General features: G+C 41.4%; 1 protein-coding gene and 1 pseudogene across 2 annotated transcripts in view; one reads left to right on the top strand and one right to left on the bottom strand.

Annotated features, from left to right (window-relative positions):
* The window catches only part of ANTXR2 (ANTXR cell adhesion molecule 2), a 147937-nt gene that overhangs the window by 124023 nt on the left and 5529 nt on the right, over positions 1 to 18385 (bottom strand). For both annotated transcript variants that reach the window (XM_055140639.1, XM_012934024.2), the window contains exons 4-7: positions 3116 to 3197; positions 2405 to 2512; positions 2197 to 2265; positions 1186 to 1266 (exon numbers count right to left, since the gene is read on the bottom strand). In XM_055140639.1, coding sequence (XP_054996614.1) covers positions 1186 to 1266; positions 2197 to 2265; positions 2405 to 2512; positions 3116 to 3197 — 340 coding nt within the window. The remainder of the gene's footprint in view (positions 1 to 1185; positions 1267 to 2196; positions 2266 to 2404; positions 2513 to 3115; positions 3198 to 18385) is intronic.
* Positions 17536 to 17701, top strand: LOC129405164 (U2 spliceosomal RNA; annotated as a pseudogene).

Raw genomic sequence — 18385 nt, forward strand, 5'->3', positions numbered from 1 at the left:
AATTATATTTAAAATACAATCCACTGATTACAGTACCAATTTTCTCTTCGGTACGCTTTATATATCCTTTTTCTTTTACTTTAAAAAGTATATCTCACACTTGTGGAGCACTTCAAATCCAACTATATAAATATTTACTATTTTTACTTTGTAATTTTTTAATAAAGACAAAACACAATGATATTCATGTATATATAATCCCAAATATATACAAATCTCAAACTCTGCATGTACATATGAGATTAAGTGATAAAAATGAAATTTCATGCTGTTTTCTGAAAAGCTCCAAAACTTATCGGGGGAAAGCCTACATGCTACTAAAACTTTTTTTTTTTTCAACAAATCTCACTCTGTGTCTTTGAAGTTCGTCTTTAAACAGAAATTTTAAATGCCAGAACCAAATGTCAGAACAAACTGAGGTTTGGTTTTATTTTCCCTCTCCAGTAAGTACCTAAAGATTACAGGAAAGCTTTGGAATAGAAAATATATATTACTCACTTCCTTTTTAGGATAGTGTTTACCAAAATATCATAAATACTTAATAGCAACTGTTCCTAGTGCTTCTAGCAAAAGCAGTAAAATGAAACATAAACCTCAGCTGTGAAAACCCAGGAGTTTTTGCTTTGCATTTCATCACTCCACTTCCACATACCCTGTTAGGAGAGCCCAGATTCTAATGATCACGGGAGACAGAGACTCTGAATTCCAAACAGAAATATTACGAACTCCAGTGAAACTATGAATCATTAGAACGGAAAGAACAACAGCAGTCAAATACCCAGGCAGCTTGCCCTCACCTGATCGCTAAGAAACAGCATAATTGGCAGAAGAAGCGATAACATATTCCAATCCCAGTTACTACTTTGCACTTCATTCACAAAGCCTCTAAAAGCTTTCAAAATAGCAAGATGGTAAAGCAAGCCACACGCAAAGGCTTGCTTTCTGAAGACTGAGAAGCGTAACCTGGAAATCATGCATCCGGTCTCACACAGCAAGACTTGCAAGAATGAGTACCAAATGTCGTTTACAAACAAAACCCAGTCCCCCAGGTAAGCCGATAGGCTGTGGTCTTCAAGACAATGAGTCAGGTGGCAAAACAAAACTGACTTTACCAGAATTTAAAGTTTATCTAAAATTATAAGGCATTCCAGCATACAGCCCTAAAACCACCAGAAAAATACTCACAGAATCAACTATTCCTCTGAGGGCTTGAAATCCACCTTTGACAGGGAAAACTTGTTCCTTAGAATCAGCAATTCTTTCAAGCTTCAAGAAAAAGAGAAAATTGGAAGGGGTGGTTGATAAATATACCTAATATACTCATATGTACGAATATACAGAATACATACACCATGCACTTTATATGTTTCAACTATGTTCTTCTGTAAAATTACACTCCTGGGTTAATTTCCCAGTGTAGTCATTCAGGAACAGGGTTATCATACTAGTGATCTCAAGTTTCTACTTCAAAATCATCCAGCTCTCTAGAAGATACAACGCTTAATCAAATATTAAAGTAGGATCACTGTGTTACAAGGGGAAAGCAAAATGTACAAGTCCTCAAACTTCATGAAAAAAAATGGGTTTTGACAAGGAAATGACTAAAGAATCCTGCTAAACAGATGATCCAAGTCCTTGCATGCCAAAGCGTTGTGTTGTAAGTCAAACTAAAGCATTTAAAAAAGACTGCTGAAATCATCTTCTTAAAGACAATTACTCATACTACTCAAAAAACACATTTTTTATCCTACATAAGTTACCTCAAAGGAGATAGTCAAGAAATCTAGAATTCTGTTTTCAGTTTTAAAAATTATAAAGAAAGGAAAAAAAGCTATCAAAATCAGACATTATTAATCGAGGGCTCAAAACATTCCCTCTTTGTTTGTTTTGGGACACACACACACACACACACACACACACACACACACACACACAGCGGTGCTCAGGATTTACTCCTGGCTCTGCACTCATCACTCCTGGTGGAGCTCAGGGGACCATATAGGATGCCGGGGGTCAAAGCCAGGATGGCCCTCTCTAAAGCAAGTGCCTCATTTGGTCTGGCCTCATAAGGTCATTTTTATAGAAAATCTTAACCCTAATTAGTCATTAGGGTTCTAATGTTATCATAAAAAAACTTAAAAACTCCTTAAGATAATTACCTAATATAAGCAAAGTATGAAGATTTCCTATACTCACCTGATCTTGTTCAAAGTCAAGGACACCAACACAATATACTCTCGCCCCAAGTGACCTGGATAATTTTGCCTGTAGAACAACGGGGGAGGGGGAGGGAGGAGAGAGAGAGGTGGAGGAGGGTGAATGACTCGCATAGCAAAGCTTCAGGTCCAGAGACACACAGTCAAGAACAGTGGGGTGTAAGGAACAGTTTCAGATCAATACTCACCTCTTTCTCTGCATATTGCGGCACCAGACCTTCCAATTTACCATCTGTCAGGGCAATTAAGATACTGGAGGTTTTTGAGCCTCCTGCTTTCTGAATTTGTTGATTTGCCTGAATACAAAAAAATAATTATCCTATGAACAATTTAATCATAATGTTTCACCAAAATGTTACATTGAACTTAAATTTTCAAGTATGGCAAGATCAAAGTATTAGAGATTGACTTTTAAAATAGAGTATTCTGTGTTGACTGCATTTGAAATACACATATATTCACATTATGTTATATTTATTATGGTGTAGTTGCATTTAAATGGCAAAGTTTGTTCGCTTTTACTATTGTGACATTACAGATAATGAAAAAAAAAATCCCTCAAAAGGAAAAGTGCCAATCAAACTTGTTTCACTTCAGTTTTCTACCATTTTCATTCCTAAAACCACTGAAATGCATTTGGGGAAGGGAAGGGGAACTCTGTTCCAGAATTGACAGTGTTTAGTGGTTCCCCCTGGCTCTGTGCTCAGGGTGACTACAGGAAGGAACCAGGGTTTCGTCACGTAAGGGAAATACCTATCATTTTTTAATCACTCTTAAGAAAATAATAGAATTAATGTTTTTTACTAGGAAAAAATATATTTCAATGCAGAATAAGTAGAATTTTTCTCTCGTACTCTATGTATATATACATATATATAGAGAGAGAGAGAAGAACTTACTAGCTTTATTCCTTCATGGATATAAGTATCTCCTGTTGGTTTAACATTTTTTAAATCCTCCAATCCTTCTCTGATCTTGTATCTGGAAATAATGCATTGTAACATTAAATGAAAGAAAAAGGAGCAAAAATCACAGTTCAGTACTTCTGTAAAAACCTGGCAATAAGCACTGCTCATAACAGCCAGAACCTGAAAACAACCCGAATGCCTAAGAACAGACGACTGATTAAAGAAACTTTGGTACATCTACACAATGGAATACTATGCAGCTGTTAGGAAGATGAAGTCATGAAATGTGCTTCTAAGTGGATGGTCATGGAGAGTATCATGTTAAGTGAAATGAGTCAGAAGAAAGGGACAGACATAGAATGACTTCCCTCTCGGTGGAATATAAAATAACATAATATGAGACTGACACCCAAAGACAGTAGACTCAAGAGCCAGGAATACTGATCTATAGTTGGAGGCCTGTCTCATGAGCTGGGGGAGAAGGCAGCTGGAAGAGAGAAGGGATCACTAGATCAATGATGGTTGGAGGAATTTTTCGGGATGGGAGGTGTGTGCTGAAGTAGATAAAGGACCAAATGCAATAGCCTCTCAGTACCTGCATTGCAAACCCTAATGCCCCAAAGTAGAGAGAGCCTGGGGGAAATTGTCTGCCACGGAGGCAGGGGGAGGGCTGGAAAGGGGGAGGGGACACTGGGAACATTGGAGGTGGATAATGTGCACTGGTGGAGGGATGGGTGTTCGATCATTACATAACTGAAACTCAAACATGAAAGCTTTGTAACTGCATCTCATGGTGATTCAATTAAAAAAAAAAACTGGTAATGTTGCATTTGAGGTTTCTTAGGTCAGAAGAAAAGGAAAGAGCCTGGACCTTGGAAGGGCCAGGATGACCGCCCCATGACTTGGAAGCTGATCTCATGTGCTGGAGGAAAAGGCAGGTGGGGGGAGAAGAGACCACTAAGTAAATGATGGTTGGAGGGATCGCTCGGGATAGGAGATGCGTGCTGAAAGTAGACTATGGGCCAAACATGATGGCTGCTTAGTGCCTATATTGCAAACCATAACAAAGGAGAGAGAGAGTAAGAGGGAATGTGTCTGTCACAGAGGTAGGAGTAGGGCGGAGGTGGCACTGGGAACATTGGTGGTGGAGAATGGGTACTAGTGGAGGGATGGGCATTCGAACACTGTTTGAAACATAATCACAAAAATTTGTAAGTCTGTGTTGGAAAAGATGAAGTCATGAAATTTGCATATAAGTGGATCAACATGGAAAGTATATTAAGTGAAATGAGTCAGAAAGAGAGGGACAGACATAGAAAGACTGCACTCAACTGTGGAATTTAAGTAACAGAATGGGAGACTAACACCCAAGAATAGTAGGGATTAAGTACCAGGAGGATTACTCCACAGCTTAGAAGCCGGCCTCACATGCTGGGGGAAAAGGCAGCTCAGATAGAGAAGGAAGCACCAAATAAAGGGTGCTAGGAGGGCTGAAAGTAGACTATAAACTGAACATGATGAACACTTAGTAGCTCTACTGCAAACCACAACACCCAAACGGAGAGAGAGAGCAAAAGGGAATGCCCTGCCACAGAGGCGGGGTGGGGTGGAGAGGATAAAGTGGGGGTAGGGGGGAGGCACACTGGGATCATTGGTGGTGGAGAATGGGCACTGGTGGAGGGATGGGTACTTGAGCACTGTATGACTAAAATGTCACCACGAAAGTTTGTAAGTCTGTAACTGTACTTCAGGGGGATCCATTACAAAAAATATATTTTTGTTTTAAAAAAAAAGGGTAAAGCATGGAAAACTACAATGGGAAAAAATAAGATAAAATACATATGGAAAGATCAAAAAATGAAAGAAAATGTGTTAATCTGTAACTGTATCTCATGGTGATTCACTAAAATAAAAAAATTAAAAAAATTTAAAAAGAGCCTGATTCTTGAGAGCAGTGACCTCATACTGTGTCATGTTAAAAAGTTTTTACAACATCTATATTTTAATTACAGGGGCTGGAGCGACAGCACAGCGGGTAGGGCATTTGCTTTGCACGCAGCCAACCCGGGTTTGAATCCCAGCATCCCATATGGTTCCCTGAGCACCGCCAAGGGTAATTTCTGAGTGTAGAGCCAGGAGTAACCCCTGTGCATCGCCAGCTGTGACCCGAAAAGAGAAAATAAATAAATAAAGTTTATTTTAATTACAAAATATGAAAGTGACAATGTAAAATTTCTTTAAAAATATAAGCATATTCTAGATATTTTAAATTTTTATTTTTATTCTAAATATTTTAAACTGAGAAGAGACATATCCAGTCACATTTACTTTACTAAATGCTAAAAACCAAAATTTTTTTTCATTAAAGGAAAACAAGGATTGACTATGTCAGCTTAAAATCCCACACCCTACAAATCAAAAATTTTCTATTATCTGAAATTTTCTAATGCATGTTATTTAATCTTTACTTAGATTAGTTAATTTTTTCAACTTTGTCTCTGAGTCACAAATTTGATAACTGGTAACTTTTGTAGCATTTCTCATTCATCCAAACGCCTATTGATTCTATTGAGTTTGGTGGCACTCTTTTAAAATACTCTAAAAATTTAATGTATTCAAGTTAACCTAGACTGGAAGTTTGCAGCTGGCTACCACCATGACCAGTATTTTTTTAATTTATTTTTATTTTGGGGTCACACCCGTCAGTGCGCAGGGTTACTCCTGGCTCTGCACTCAGAAATTACTCCTGGCAGTGCAGTGAGGACCATGTGGGATGCTGGGGATTGAACTAGGTTGGCCGAGTGCAAGGCAAATGCTCTACCTGCTGTACTATAGCTTCAGCCCCATGACCCATATTTATGATGCATCCCCTACCTTCACTTTCAACTTATCATCATGCTTTTGGCAAAGGAATTGTTCAATAAATTTTTCAATAGGAAAAATCTCAGAGTGCCACAGATGATGAAATAAGTGACATAATTTATATGCTTGTTTTATCTAAATATTTATGCTTAGTATCTACAGTAACAACTTGAAGCTAATTCGGTCTGAATGTAGATAAGAACCAAATATTTGGTACTTCCCAGAAATGAGTGGCACTGTGTCCTCAAACTCAAATATTTGCTGCCAAAAGAGAAATGAAAATGACAACTGAAATTCAAGTTTAAATGACCGATTATGGCTGATAAAAATCAACCTCTCCATTCATTTCAGATTTACCTTATCCTTTCTCATCGGACCAAATCAGACCAGACTCAACTGAAGGAACTTGCCAGTGAGGCTCATAAAGGTTCCAGGGAAGGGAGATCCCTACTAGCATATTCTGGAAGATGCACAGCATCTTGGTTTTTCTTTTGTTTTTGTTTTCTTAATCCATATCCACACCTGCCTTCATGACATTCCATTAGCAATGAAATCTATCATTGCTTTTGCAACTGCACATAGTGCTGGGGGGGGAAAAAACATTCCATGCCCATAGCTAACATTATCAACATTGGTTGTTGTTGGGGCTAGAGCTATAGCACAGCAGGTAGGGCATTTGCCTTGTACGCGGCCGACCCGGGTTCGATCCCCAGCATCCCATACTCATCCCATTGAGTACCACTAGGAGTAAATCCTGAGTGCAGAGCCAGGAGTAAACCCTACGCATCGAGGGGTGAACCCAAAAAAAGAAAAAAGAAACATCAATTGTTGGCTTCCTTTATTATATCAATATAATACTGATTTTGTCTTCCCTTATTATATCAAAATAGTTTATCAACCCCAATCAGCGATTGTGAGCATAGGAAAATGAAATCACCAAGACAGAAGTCTTTGAAAGAACATGAGCAACTGAAAATAAATCCTAAGTTCTCTATTAGGATCTCTTGGAGGGAAAACAAAACAGCATATTGGAGGGAAACAATACGGTGTGGTGGGTTAAGAACAGAACTCACAAATGACATCTGCACTTGTATATTCATTGCTGCACTGTTTACAAGAGCCAAAATCTAGGGGAAAAAAACCAAGTTCCAAAGAACAGATGACTGATTAAAGAAACTTTGGTACATCTACACAATGGAATACTATGCAGCTGTTAGAAAAGATGAAGTCATTGGGGCTGGAGAGATAGCACAGCGGGTAGGGCGTTTGCCTTGCACGCGGCCGACCCGGGTTCAAATCCCAGCATCCCATATGGTCCCCTGAGCACGGCCAGGGGTAATTCCTGAGTGCAGAGCCAGGAGTGACCCCTGTGCATCGCCAGGTGTGACCCAAAAAGCAAAAAAAAAAAAAAAAAAAAAAATGAAGTCATGAAATTTGCATATAAGTGGATCAACATGGAAAGTATCATATTAAGTGAAATGAGTCAGAAAGACAGAGATAGACATAGAGAGATTACATTAATCTGTGGAATATAAAATAACAGAATGGGAGACTAACAGCCAAGAATAGTAAGATAAGCACCAGGAGATTTGCTCCACAGCTTGGAAGCTCACCTCACATGCTGGGGGAAAAGGCAGTTCAGATAGAAAAGGGAACACCAAGTAAAGTGTAGCTGGAGGACCCACTCGGGATGGGAGATGCATCCTGAAAGAAGACTATAGACACAGCACGATGGCCACTCAATACCTCTATTGCAAATCACAACACCCAAAAAGATCGAGAGAAAACAAAAGGGAAAGCCCTGCCACGGAGGGGGGGGGGGAAACGAGGTGGGGGTGATGGAAGGGACGCTGGGACCATTGGTGGTGGAGAATGGGCACTGGTGGAGGGATGGGTACACGATCATTGTATGACTGAAATGCAAGCACAAAAGTTTGTAAGTCTGTAACTGTACCTCATGGTGAGTCACTAATAAAAAATAAAAAACAAACAGAATACATTCATTTATACTATCAATTAAGGAGAACATAAAGAAAAAAGAAGAAAAATGATGAAAGCTTCTTTAAAAGTTAAAATTGCGTATGTTATCAAATTTGGCTCAAATCCAACATCACCTTTGAAGATCAGATTCACTGTTTGGCTTTAATAGATACTTAGGCAAAGTCAAGGAACAGTGATAATGAAACTACTTGGGTATTTGTTGTGAAACTGTAGCCAAGGATGCTGTTACCATGAAAGACAGAACTTCCCTTATAAGGTCTCTCTCTCAACGAAGAAGTTTCTTTGCCATCCCCGAGTTATCTCTACATGCTATTTTTTTCTCTCTACACGCTATTTCTGCGAAACTATAAGTATGTAAATTTTTCCTGCCCTGAATAGTCCACACCAAATTTCTTACCAATTTCCGCTAATTCCCTCTGTTCAACCTGGTGTTGCATCCCTTACCCCAAGATCTTAACTTAAACAAACAAAATAGGATATTAGACCTATGATCTTTTTTTTGTTGAGAATCAGGGAACTAAACTCTATAATCAACTTTCTTGTTGCCTTTAATGATATTGATAATACAATGCAAGAGAAGTATAGAAAGGAGTAGATACAAATAACACTTTCAGGGACTGGAGAATTAGCTCAAAGGATTAGAGTCCACGCCACACATGTAGATGGTCCGAGTTTGATCCCTGGCAGCCCATGGTTCGCTAGACGCAGGCTGGAGTAGCCTGAGACTGTGAGATACAGCCCCAAAATACACACTATAAAGTAACACTTTCAGCTCTATTGGTCCCTCTCAAATTTCTTGCTGTGTAGAAGGAAGGAGGGAAGAGGAAAAAAGGGGAGAAGAGAGAAAGAAAGGGGGTAATAGAACAGGGGAGAAAAGGGGACACGGGAGGGAAAGAGGAGAAGGGGGAAAGAAGAGAAGAAAAGAGAAGGAGAAAGGGGAAAGGGGGGATGGGAAGGAGGAAGGGAAGGAACAGAGGAAAGAGAAGGGGAGGGAAGGGGAAGGGAGAGGAAGGGAGCGGAAGGCAGTGGAAAGGTTAGGAAGGGAAAGAGAGGGGAGGAGGGAGGAAGGGGAGTGGGAAGGAGAGGGGAAGGAGGAAGAGGAGGGGAGGGAAGACAGCCAGTACAATCCCATGCACTGTGCCACATCAATGACCTTCCCCACAGAACACTTGGCACTGTGGTAGCTGTGCGTGACGTCATCATTTACACTGACATATTTTAATGGTGACGTAACAAAATGGCTAGCAGAGAATTCTGATTTGTTCGATAAATACAGTTGAGACATGCTATTAAGTATGTCCTCTGTTTGTGACGAGGAATGCACACTGACACTGTACATCTCTCTAGTCCTAGAACTCGGCGATGCACATCAACGTCACCTGGCAGATCTTAAAGCTCTTTCGAGATTCCAGTGAATCCATATGGACACAGCTCTTGTGCAGCCCGCTCTTTGGTGATGTCCTGTGACGTGGGAGTGCTACACCCACACAGCCCAACAGTTACTCTCACACTCGGCACACCATGGAGAGGGCAGTTCTCCACCCTCCCCTGCAGAGTTTTCAACAGTTCTTCCAGAGGCCGGAGTTAATGCACTTAGTTAGTGCAGTTAGTTAATGCACTTAGTTAATGCAGTTAGTCCAGCAGTTAATGCACTTGTTTTGCAAGCAGACAACGTGAGTTCTACCCTAAGCACCATTAAGGTCACCCCACCGAAGTAGAAGGGTGACCTCTGACCCAAGAGTACGTACCCCTCCAAACAAACTCAAAAGCTTTCTCCCCTGCTCTAAATGAAGAGATCAGAATTCACCTTGCTTTCTGGTGGGTCAGTATGAATTTTTCTAATTCCCCAGAACATTCTAAATGTACAGCCAGGATAAAGAACCCCTGATTTGGGTCCAGAGATAATTGCAGTTGTAAAGCAGGTAGGGCTTTTGCCTGGAACACAGCAGGCTCCTGAGCTCAGAACGAGGAGTGAACCCTGAGCATCGGCGAGTGTGGCCCCAAAACAACAACAACAACAACAACAACCACAGCAAAAGAAACCTCCAATGTAGAACTCACTGGCTTAGAACAGAAGGGGAGGGTGTCTGCTCATCTGTCTGGCATAAGGCCCATGAAATCACACAGCCGTGCCATGGTACATGCCAGGACAGACGTGTATGCTTCATGTTCCTCCTCAGCTAACGGCAATGAACATGCCTGTGTTTTAAGCCCCTCAATGTCACCAATATCCAAATGCCCTCAACATCAAAGGTGGCCCACCCTGGCCTCCGGGTCACTTGGCAAGTTTTCCCAGGTGGGAACCTGTGTATGTGCCAAGCATGATCCCGGCAGCTCCACTGAGCCCTACCGGAAGCTCTGCTGCAGTTGATTCCTGGGGCTTCTGGCAATTTCTGGCTGGAGCACAGTCCTGGGTGAGCCCCACAAGAACAGGATACGTTCCCCTGTGAGCACCACTAAGAAACGCTGCAGCACACGGGCCAGGAGTGCCTGGAGAGCACCGCAATTGCAACACTGCATCCCTCCCTGCATGCCGTCAATGTGGGTCCCATCTTTGCCATCGCATGCGGTCCCCTAAGCACTGTCAGGAGTGACTTCCCAGTGTAGAGGCCGGGGGAACCCCTGAGCATCACCAAATCTGGCCCCCAAAAAACAAAACAAAAAAAAAGAACAGTGCATCCTTCCCACGGCACCACCAGCTCTTCAAAGCCCCTGAGCAGTATGGGCTGATGGGCAAACCCTGGTGGGCACCAAAACCAAAAACTGTGCCAGCACCTTAGTCGCACGAGTGTGCCAACTCCCGTCATTAAAGCAGTAGCAGAACAAAGATGTCAAGGGGAACAAGGTAAGAAACTCTGATTTCATCTCATTTGAAAACCTGCCCATGTTCTGGAATGTTCCTTCCCTAAACTATAGGCATAAAAAAAGGCTTGGAGTGACTAAAAGCATCTTTTTGACTATAAAATCAACTTTGGGGTGGGGGAGGGGAGCAAGAGTAAAGCAGGTAGGGCCCTTGCTTGCTCTGCACGCAGCCAGCCAGGACTGAATAGGCATGTCCAATCCCTGGCATTCCGTATGGTCCCCCAATCCCCTCAGGATTGATTCCTGAGTGCAAAGCCAGGAGCAACCTTTGAGTACCACCGGGTGTGGCCCAAAATGCAAAAAAAAAAAAAAACAAGTTTCTTAAGTGGGCTGGCTTATAGCCAGAGAGAACAAGCAGCCATTCCAAGCTGCATCTTGTTTCCTCATCATTAAAACAAGGATAAAAATACCTATCTCGGGGTCATTGGGAAGATGAAGTGCCACAAAGTAACTAATCACTGAATAAAACTGTAGCTACTGCTGTTGCAATATGACTCAGGCCCCTTTTCACATGATTTTCGTCCATCCAGTTCACCTTTCTCTTGATTCTAAGGAACATTCACTCAGCACATTTGAACACTGTTGGCATAGAGACCAGAAAGGAAAAGGGAAGAAAGAAAGAAGAGAGCAAAGAGAGCGTTCTGTGAAGGTTTAGAGACGAGAAAGTCCTGGAAAGGAATTCGACAGAAAGCTAAAGAGTGAGATGGGCAGATTCAGAAACTGAAGGAAATCCGAGAGGATTTGAAACTGACCCTGCAACTAATAAACTGTGTAACCATAAAAAGTAAATCAGGATGCCCGCTCTCAATGGCACTGCTGCTCCATTCATTCCACAGAGGGATGTGTCGCTAGATATTTATGGGCGGTATCTGGCAGCTTGGGAGACTCAGAAGAGAGTGTCTGTACAGACGGGCGGGGGGTTCTGAGACAACCGGAAGAGAAAGGAAGTCAAGAGGACACGCACGAATCCTTGTCACTACAGTTTCTCTTTCATTAAGCTCTCTGCTGCTCTTCTAGAATACCACTAAGGTTAAAAGCTCAACTTAAGGGGCTGGAGCGATAGTACAGAGGGTAGGGCATTTGCCTTGCACGCAGCCGACCCAGGTTCGATTCCCAGCATCCCATATGGTCCCCTGAGCACCGCCAGGGTTAATTCCTGAGTGCAGAGCCAGGAGTAACCCCTGTGCATCACCGTGTGTGATCCAAAAAACAAAAAAAAAAAAAAAAAAGCTCAACTTAAGATCACAGACTCTGGAGACGTTTGGAAGTTATGGTTTGAAAGTGCAGGCCCTCCACTTTGGGATCAGGCCAGAGAGATGGGAGAGTAGGTAAGGCGCCTGGCTCGTACACTACTGACACAGCTCCCATCCCCCTCCCTAGGTGGCCATCCTCAGGGCAAGCCAGGAATGATCCCTGAGTGCAGGACCAGGAGCAAGCCCTGAGCACAGCTGGGTGCACACCGTCCGCCCCCAACAGAAAGAGAGAGAGAGAGAGAGAGAGAGAGAGAGAGAGAGAGAGAGAGAGAGAGAGAGAGAGAGAGAGAGAGAGAGAGAGAAAGAGAGAGGAGAGAGGAGAGAGGAGAGAGGGAGAGAGACAGAGAGGTTGCACTTCCAAGCTAGGACAGCCTTTACCAACTTCTGTATCTGTGACCTGCTTTATGTACTAAGTAATGGTAATGAAAGTACCCGTGTAAGTCAGCTGTGAAAAATCAAATTTGTTACTGTATATAAACTGTCCAGTGCTAATTAGTATTGTTCCTTAGTCTCAGGGTATGTCCAAAATCAAGCCAGGTCACCTGACAGGCAAAGCTTAATGATTTCATTACATCACCCGTATCAACAGTGAGGGCAACGACCAGGTTAAATGTGGGACCCTACTCCCAGTTCCAGCCCAGCACTCACTAGCCTTGCAATTTGTGATGCACTGTATGGTCTCTCTGTTCCTCCATTTCTTCCATTTATAAAAATGGGAACAATGGTCATACCCATGTGGCGGAACTGCTATAAAATTTAAGTGGACTTCTGCATGTAAAAAGGTACACTGAAAACTGCATAGGTGTTTAATCATCAACACCAACTTTCATATCCACGAGCTCTGTGCCTTTTTCTCAACCCACTGAAGAGGATGTAAGTATAAATGATCAGTTTTGTTAGTCATGAAATGTAAACTCCGCTTGAGAACTAACCCTTTCCCACTTCCTCATGACACACATTGTATTATTAGGAGAACAGAAATCATACATATGTACCTTATTTCTCTTGAGTAGAGCTGAATATACGACACTACATGTTGCATAAAGCAAGAAAAGGGAAAGGCATTGTGCTTTCATTACACCTCAATTTAAAAATCAATAATCTAAGTTTCAAAAGAAAGATTATTTTCTAAAGACAAACATTACGCTAGTGCATTCAATTCTCCAAGCAACCAGAAGGTTTCGGAGAGAAATCACTAATTGTACTTTGTATAAACATGTGCCTACTGCTCATTTAATGTGTCACTCTAAGGCCAATACAGGCCAAGATTCCGTGGTCCAGATTCTACATCCATGAATTCAGGGTAGCCATCAAAGATTCAACAATATCTGCCTACAAAGTGCTCGGTACAATCTGTACTGTGTGAAAAGCATTTCTCCAATTTAGACGCTACTTATTAATGCGCATGTACAAATCACAGTCAAGATTCATACCCCTCGCATTTCTCAGATGGGTTTTGTAGACACGCACACACACACACACACACACACACACACACACATTCCCTCCCTCTCCTTCTCATTCCTCTCTCTCCCTCTTCTTCCCAAGCCTCCCTCCCTCCCCCTCTCCCTCTTCCTCTCTCTCTCTCTCTCTCTCTCTCTCTCTCTCTCTCTCTCTCTCTCTCTCTCTCTGTGTGTTTCAGGGGTCTCAGACATCTGAGCTCTCTTTCCCCCCACTTCCTCTTTCCCTCCTTCCATGTTCCCTCCCCCTCTCTCTCTCCCTCTCCCATTTCCTCTCCCTCTTCCTCTCTCTGTATTTCAGAGGTTTTTATGCCTTTTCCCTTGGCAATGTTTTTCTCAGCCAGGAGATACTGACCTCTGTGTTTTACCACTTCAGTGTGCCATGTCTGTCTCCTAGGCACAAGTAACAATGCATTTAATTTTCTAGAAAATAGTCATAAAGCAGATGTTGACTTCATTGTAAATAACTAGAATCTGAGCTGCTGCCATGCCCAGACCTCTCCGCATCAGTGAAATGTGCTACCAAAGCAGACTTTCCTAAATGGGCGTAATTATTTCCCTAACAGAATTTTTTAATTTTTTGTTTTGTTTTATTTGGGGGTCACACCCAGCTATGCACAGGGGTTACTCCTGGCTCATGCACTCAGGAATTACTCCTGGCAGTGCTCAGGGGACCATATAGGATGCTGGGAATCGAACCCGGGTCAGCCATGCGCAAGGCAAACGCCCTACCCACTGTGTTATCACTCTAACCCCTATTTCACTGTCTCTTGAAGCATTCACTTGACTTCTCCTGGCACATCAGTGATAAGGAGGAGGTTCAGCAATAACCTCCTCTTACTTAGTCTTCTTCCTACTCAGCCTTAGTCTTCTTCCTACTCAGTCAATTAGACCCTCTTGTGTTGTGGTATCAACAATTCTGATGGTCTCAATGTTGCTAGACGGTAGGAATGATTAATTCCTTCTAACCAGCAAGGAAACTGGATACCAAAAGTTGAAGCTATTCATCCTACATTCTACAAAGCTGGTATGTAATTTCTGTGTCCATCTAACCTAAGGTCCCAGTATTATGCCTTCATGCTAATAAGGAACCTTAGAACCCCTCTAAGGTCACTGTGGGATTTGCTCTATTCCTGAACATTTTCTCTGCCCACGGACTAAATTCACTCTTCACTGGCTACAGAGAAATCGGCAACATTTCTTTCTAAGTACTTGGGGCGCGCGCGCGTGTGTGTGTGTGTGTGTGTGTGTGTGTGTGTGTTGTGTGCATGTGTGTCCGTGCGTGCACGTCTGTGTATGTACATGTGTAACCAAAAATACATTATTGTGGAAGTAAAACTGAATAATCCAGGTTTATGGAAAGTAAAACTATGAAGACACTCTCCATCTTGAATCTCACTAAAACAGGATTATTGCCAATAGTCTGTTCCATTTCTTTTTCCCTGTTTTCATGCACTTTTTTTTTCAAGCTATGTATGAATTCAGGTTCATGTAACTGGTTTTTCCATTATTTTAAGGACTGCATGCACCTTATTCTATGTATAAGGTTTTAATTTTAACATCATCAGTAAATGAGCATTTTGAATTAAATACAGTTTTCACTGTTATAAGAAATACTTCAGAATATAAATTTATACATATATATGTATCTGTGTATATTTGCATACTTGCACTAGTATTTCATTAGTATGAAGTTCTCAGAAATTAAATTGCAGGGAGGAACTTCTAAACTTTTACAGATATATTATCTGATTCCCTTATAAAGTGAATGACCTCATTTCTAAGTTAAGAACTCTCTTGGTATATTTTATCACAGGTAAATTTTTAATTCAGAGTGTAAGAAATTTTAAGAATATAATTTCAAGTAATGGAAATGTACACATCACATCAAAAACTGATTAAATGACTTCTCTTTAATATGTACAGTTTTGCTACACAGAAAAAGATTTTTTTAAATAATACTGTACTTAGATCAAACAGTTAAGACTTATTTACTGTGGCTCAAGTATATTGAAAAAAAAGTTAGAAATATTTATAAGCATAGAAATTAATGACAAATGCAATATTAATTTACTGTGGCATAATTATAAACAGAAATTAATAACTTGGGATATATAGTCATATCACCCCAATCCTTTATTCATCAAATATTAATTGTGTATCTACAATATGACAGGCTCTGTTGTTGGTGTTGGAATATATAAACGAGCATGACAAAGAACACCCCTATGCACTCACCCAGTTAGCATCAGGAGGATGGAACTAGAAATAAACCGATTAATTAACAGAACAATCTCAAAATTAAACCAGAACACTGTGAGAGTTTACTAGGGAGGAGAGGTAGTTGTTCCTTCAGTTCTGGTGACCAGATAGGTCTTTCAAAGGAAACGGCACACAGGGTAGGGTCCAAGAAATAAGAATAAACTAATCAGAGGAGGATGGGGCAGAGAAAGAAACCTCCCTGACATAGAAGAAACGAAGGTGGCCTGTTGCAGGAATGAAACGAGCCAATAGGGTTGATGGTGACGCACAATATTGGGGGAGAGCCCTGAGATCAATAAGGCTTTAGGCTATTGGGATACTTGGTACTATAAGCCATTAGGCTTTTAATACCTAAGCATGAGAGTGGGCTCATGCACTTGACACCTTAAGAGACAATTCCGACTAATACTCTGCTCAGCACTTATTCACCATATGTCCTTGGACAAGCTACATTACCTTTCTGAAATTCAGAATCTCCATTTGTAACACTGAATAACAGAAGTATCAATGGTATCTATTACACAGAGTTGGCATAAAGATAGCAGTAATGAAGGGACAGCATTTCACATACTGGCCAGCACATGAATTGCTGCAGGGACGTAGTTCCCAGCCCCCTTCCTATTGCTCATCGATTTGCTCGAGCAGGCACCACTAACATCTCCAAGTGAGACTTGTTGTTACTGTTTTTGACATATCAAATATGAATACACCACGGTAGCTTCCTAGGCTCTGCCGTGCGGGCTAGATACTCTCAGTAGCTTGCTGGGCTCTCCGAGAGGGACGGAGGAATCGAACCCAGGTCGGCCTCGTGCAAGGCAAACGCCCTACCTGCTGTGCTATCGCTCTGGTCTATGAAATTGTTCACTAACTGTTTTCACCTACATCACTATTACATCATTAAAACCATACTGAACAGAACAAAGCTTATTTACTATCTCAATTATATATGTAGTAACTAAAAACATCCTTTAAAATTTGTCCTGATTCAGTCTTTTGAGGGGCTGGAGCGATAGTGTAGCAGGTAGGTGTTAGCCTTGCATGCAGCTGACCCAGGTTCAATTCCTCCGCCCCTTTTAGAGAGCCCAGCAAGCTACCAAGAGAATTTCACCCGCTCGGCAGAGCCTGGCAAGCTACCCGTGCCATATTAGATATGCCAAAAACAGTAACAAGTCTCACAGTGGAGATGTTACTGGTGCCTACTCAAGCAAATCGATGAGCAATGGGATGACAGTGACAGTGACAGTCTGTTGAGAAGCTAAAGAGCTCTACACTGAATTTATACACTATTATTTCCTCTTACAAATACGTAATACTTTCTTGAGCTATTTTTGTGTACAAGCCCCTACTTTCAAACACACATACACAGACACACAGACACAGACACATACACCCACACACACATACACAAGATTATTCATCTGTGTTACATTCAGATCCCAAAGTGCTCAATACAAAAATATAAGGGAGCAAGCAATATGTAGCTAGGTGAACTGATAAGCAAGCAGATATTTAGAGGCAAAAATCATGGGGAGAGGAGAAAAAACAGAACTGTTCAAATTAAAATATTTAAATAAACTCATAAGGAGTACATATAATGAGTATCATCTGATCATTTCTTGCTATATTTATCATTATATAACTCTATGCATTTACATAGTAGTAGATACCTTACCAGAAGACAAAACTTCTACTGCTAACACTTCAATCTTGCATCGCTTCTCGGCCTTTTGGCTAAGATCAAGTGTAGTAACACTTCAATCTTGTGTCACTGATACTGAAACTATTTAGCAACACTCTGAGAAATACAAAAGAGGTACTTCTCGTATTTACCAAGACAATGAAGAATTATGAGTAACAGTACTAAGATAGTACTCACGATACTTTATCTCTGCTTTTCTCACGCACTCAGATCTATTTGTGAGTGCGATATAGCACATCAAGAAAATTTAATTCTCAAGTATCTACCCAAAGAACACACACACACACACACAAATCACTGTTGGAAAGACACATGCACAACTATGTTCACTGCAGTGCTATTTACAACAGACAAGATCCAAAATCAACCCAAGCACGCAAGGACAAATGAGTGGACATGGAAGAGGTATCAGAAACAGTGGAATACCTTCAGCTACAAGAAAAGATGAAGTCTTGTCTTTTGCTACAACAAGAAAAAAACTGGAGGGTATCATAGTAAGCAAAGTAAGTCAGAAGAAGGACTACAAACACCAGGTGATCTCACACACAGGTGGTATAGAGAGAAACAAAGCAAGGGAACAGTCAATATCCAGTGAAAATCCTCTGCTATGATAACGGAACTGAGGGTTACCACAGGTTGCAGAAAGGGAAAGAAAGGGTTCTTGGTGCTGGAGGAATACTGGTGCCTTGATGGTGGGTGCGGAATAATAGATAATAGATAATACTGTCGGCCCATAAGGTAAACATTTATACATTTATAAATCAATATTACCACAATAGATAGTTTTGAAGGGATGAAAACAAGGGGCCAGAGCAAAGTACAGCAGGGAGGGCATTTTACTGCATGTGGCCCACCCGGGTTT

This window comes from Sorex araneus, chromosome 5 (assembly GCF_027595985.1).
Source record: "Sorex araneus isolate mSorAra2 chromosome 5, mSorAra2.pri, whole genome shotgun sequence".
Classification (NCBI taxonomy): Eukaryota; Metazoa; Chordata; class Mammalia; order Eulipotyphla; family Soricidae; genus Sorex; species Sorex araneus.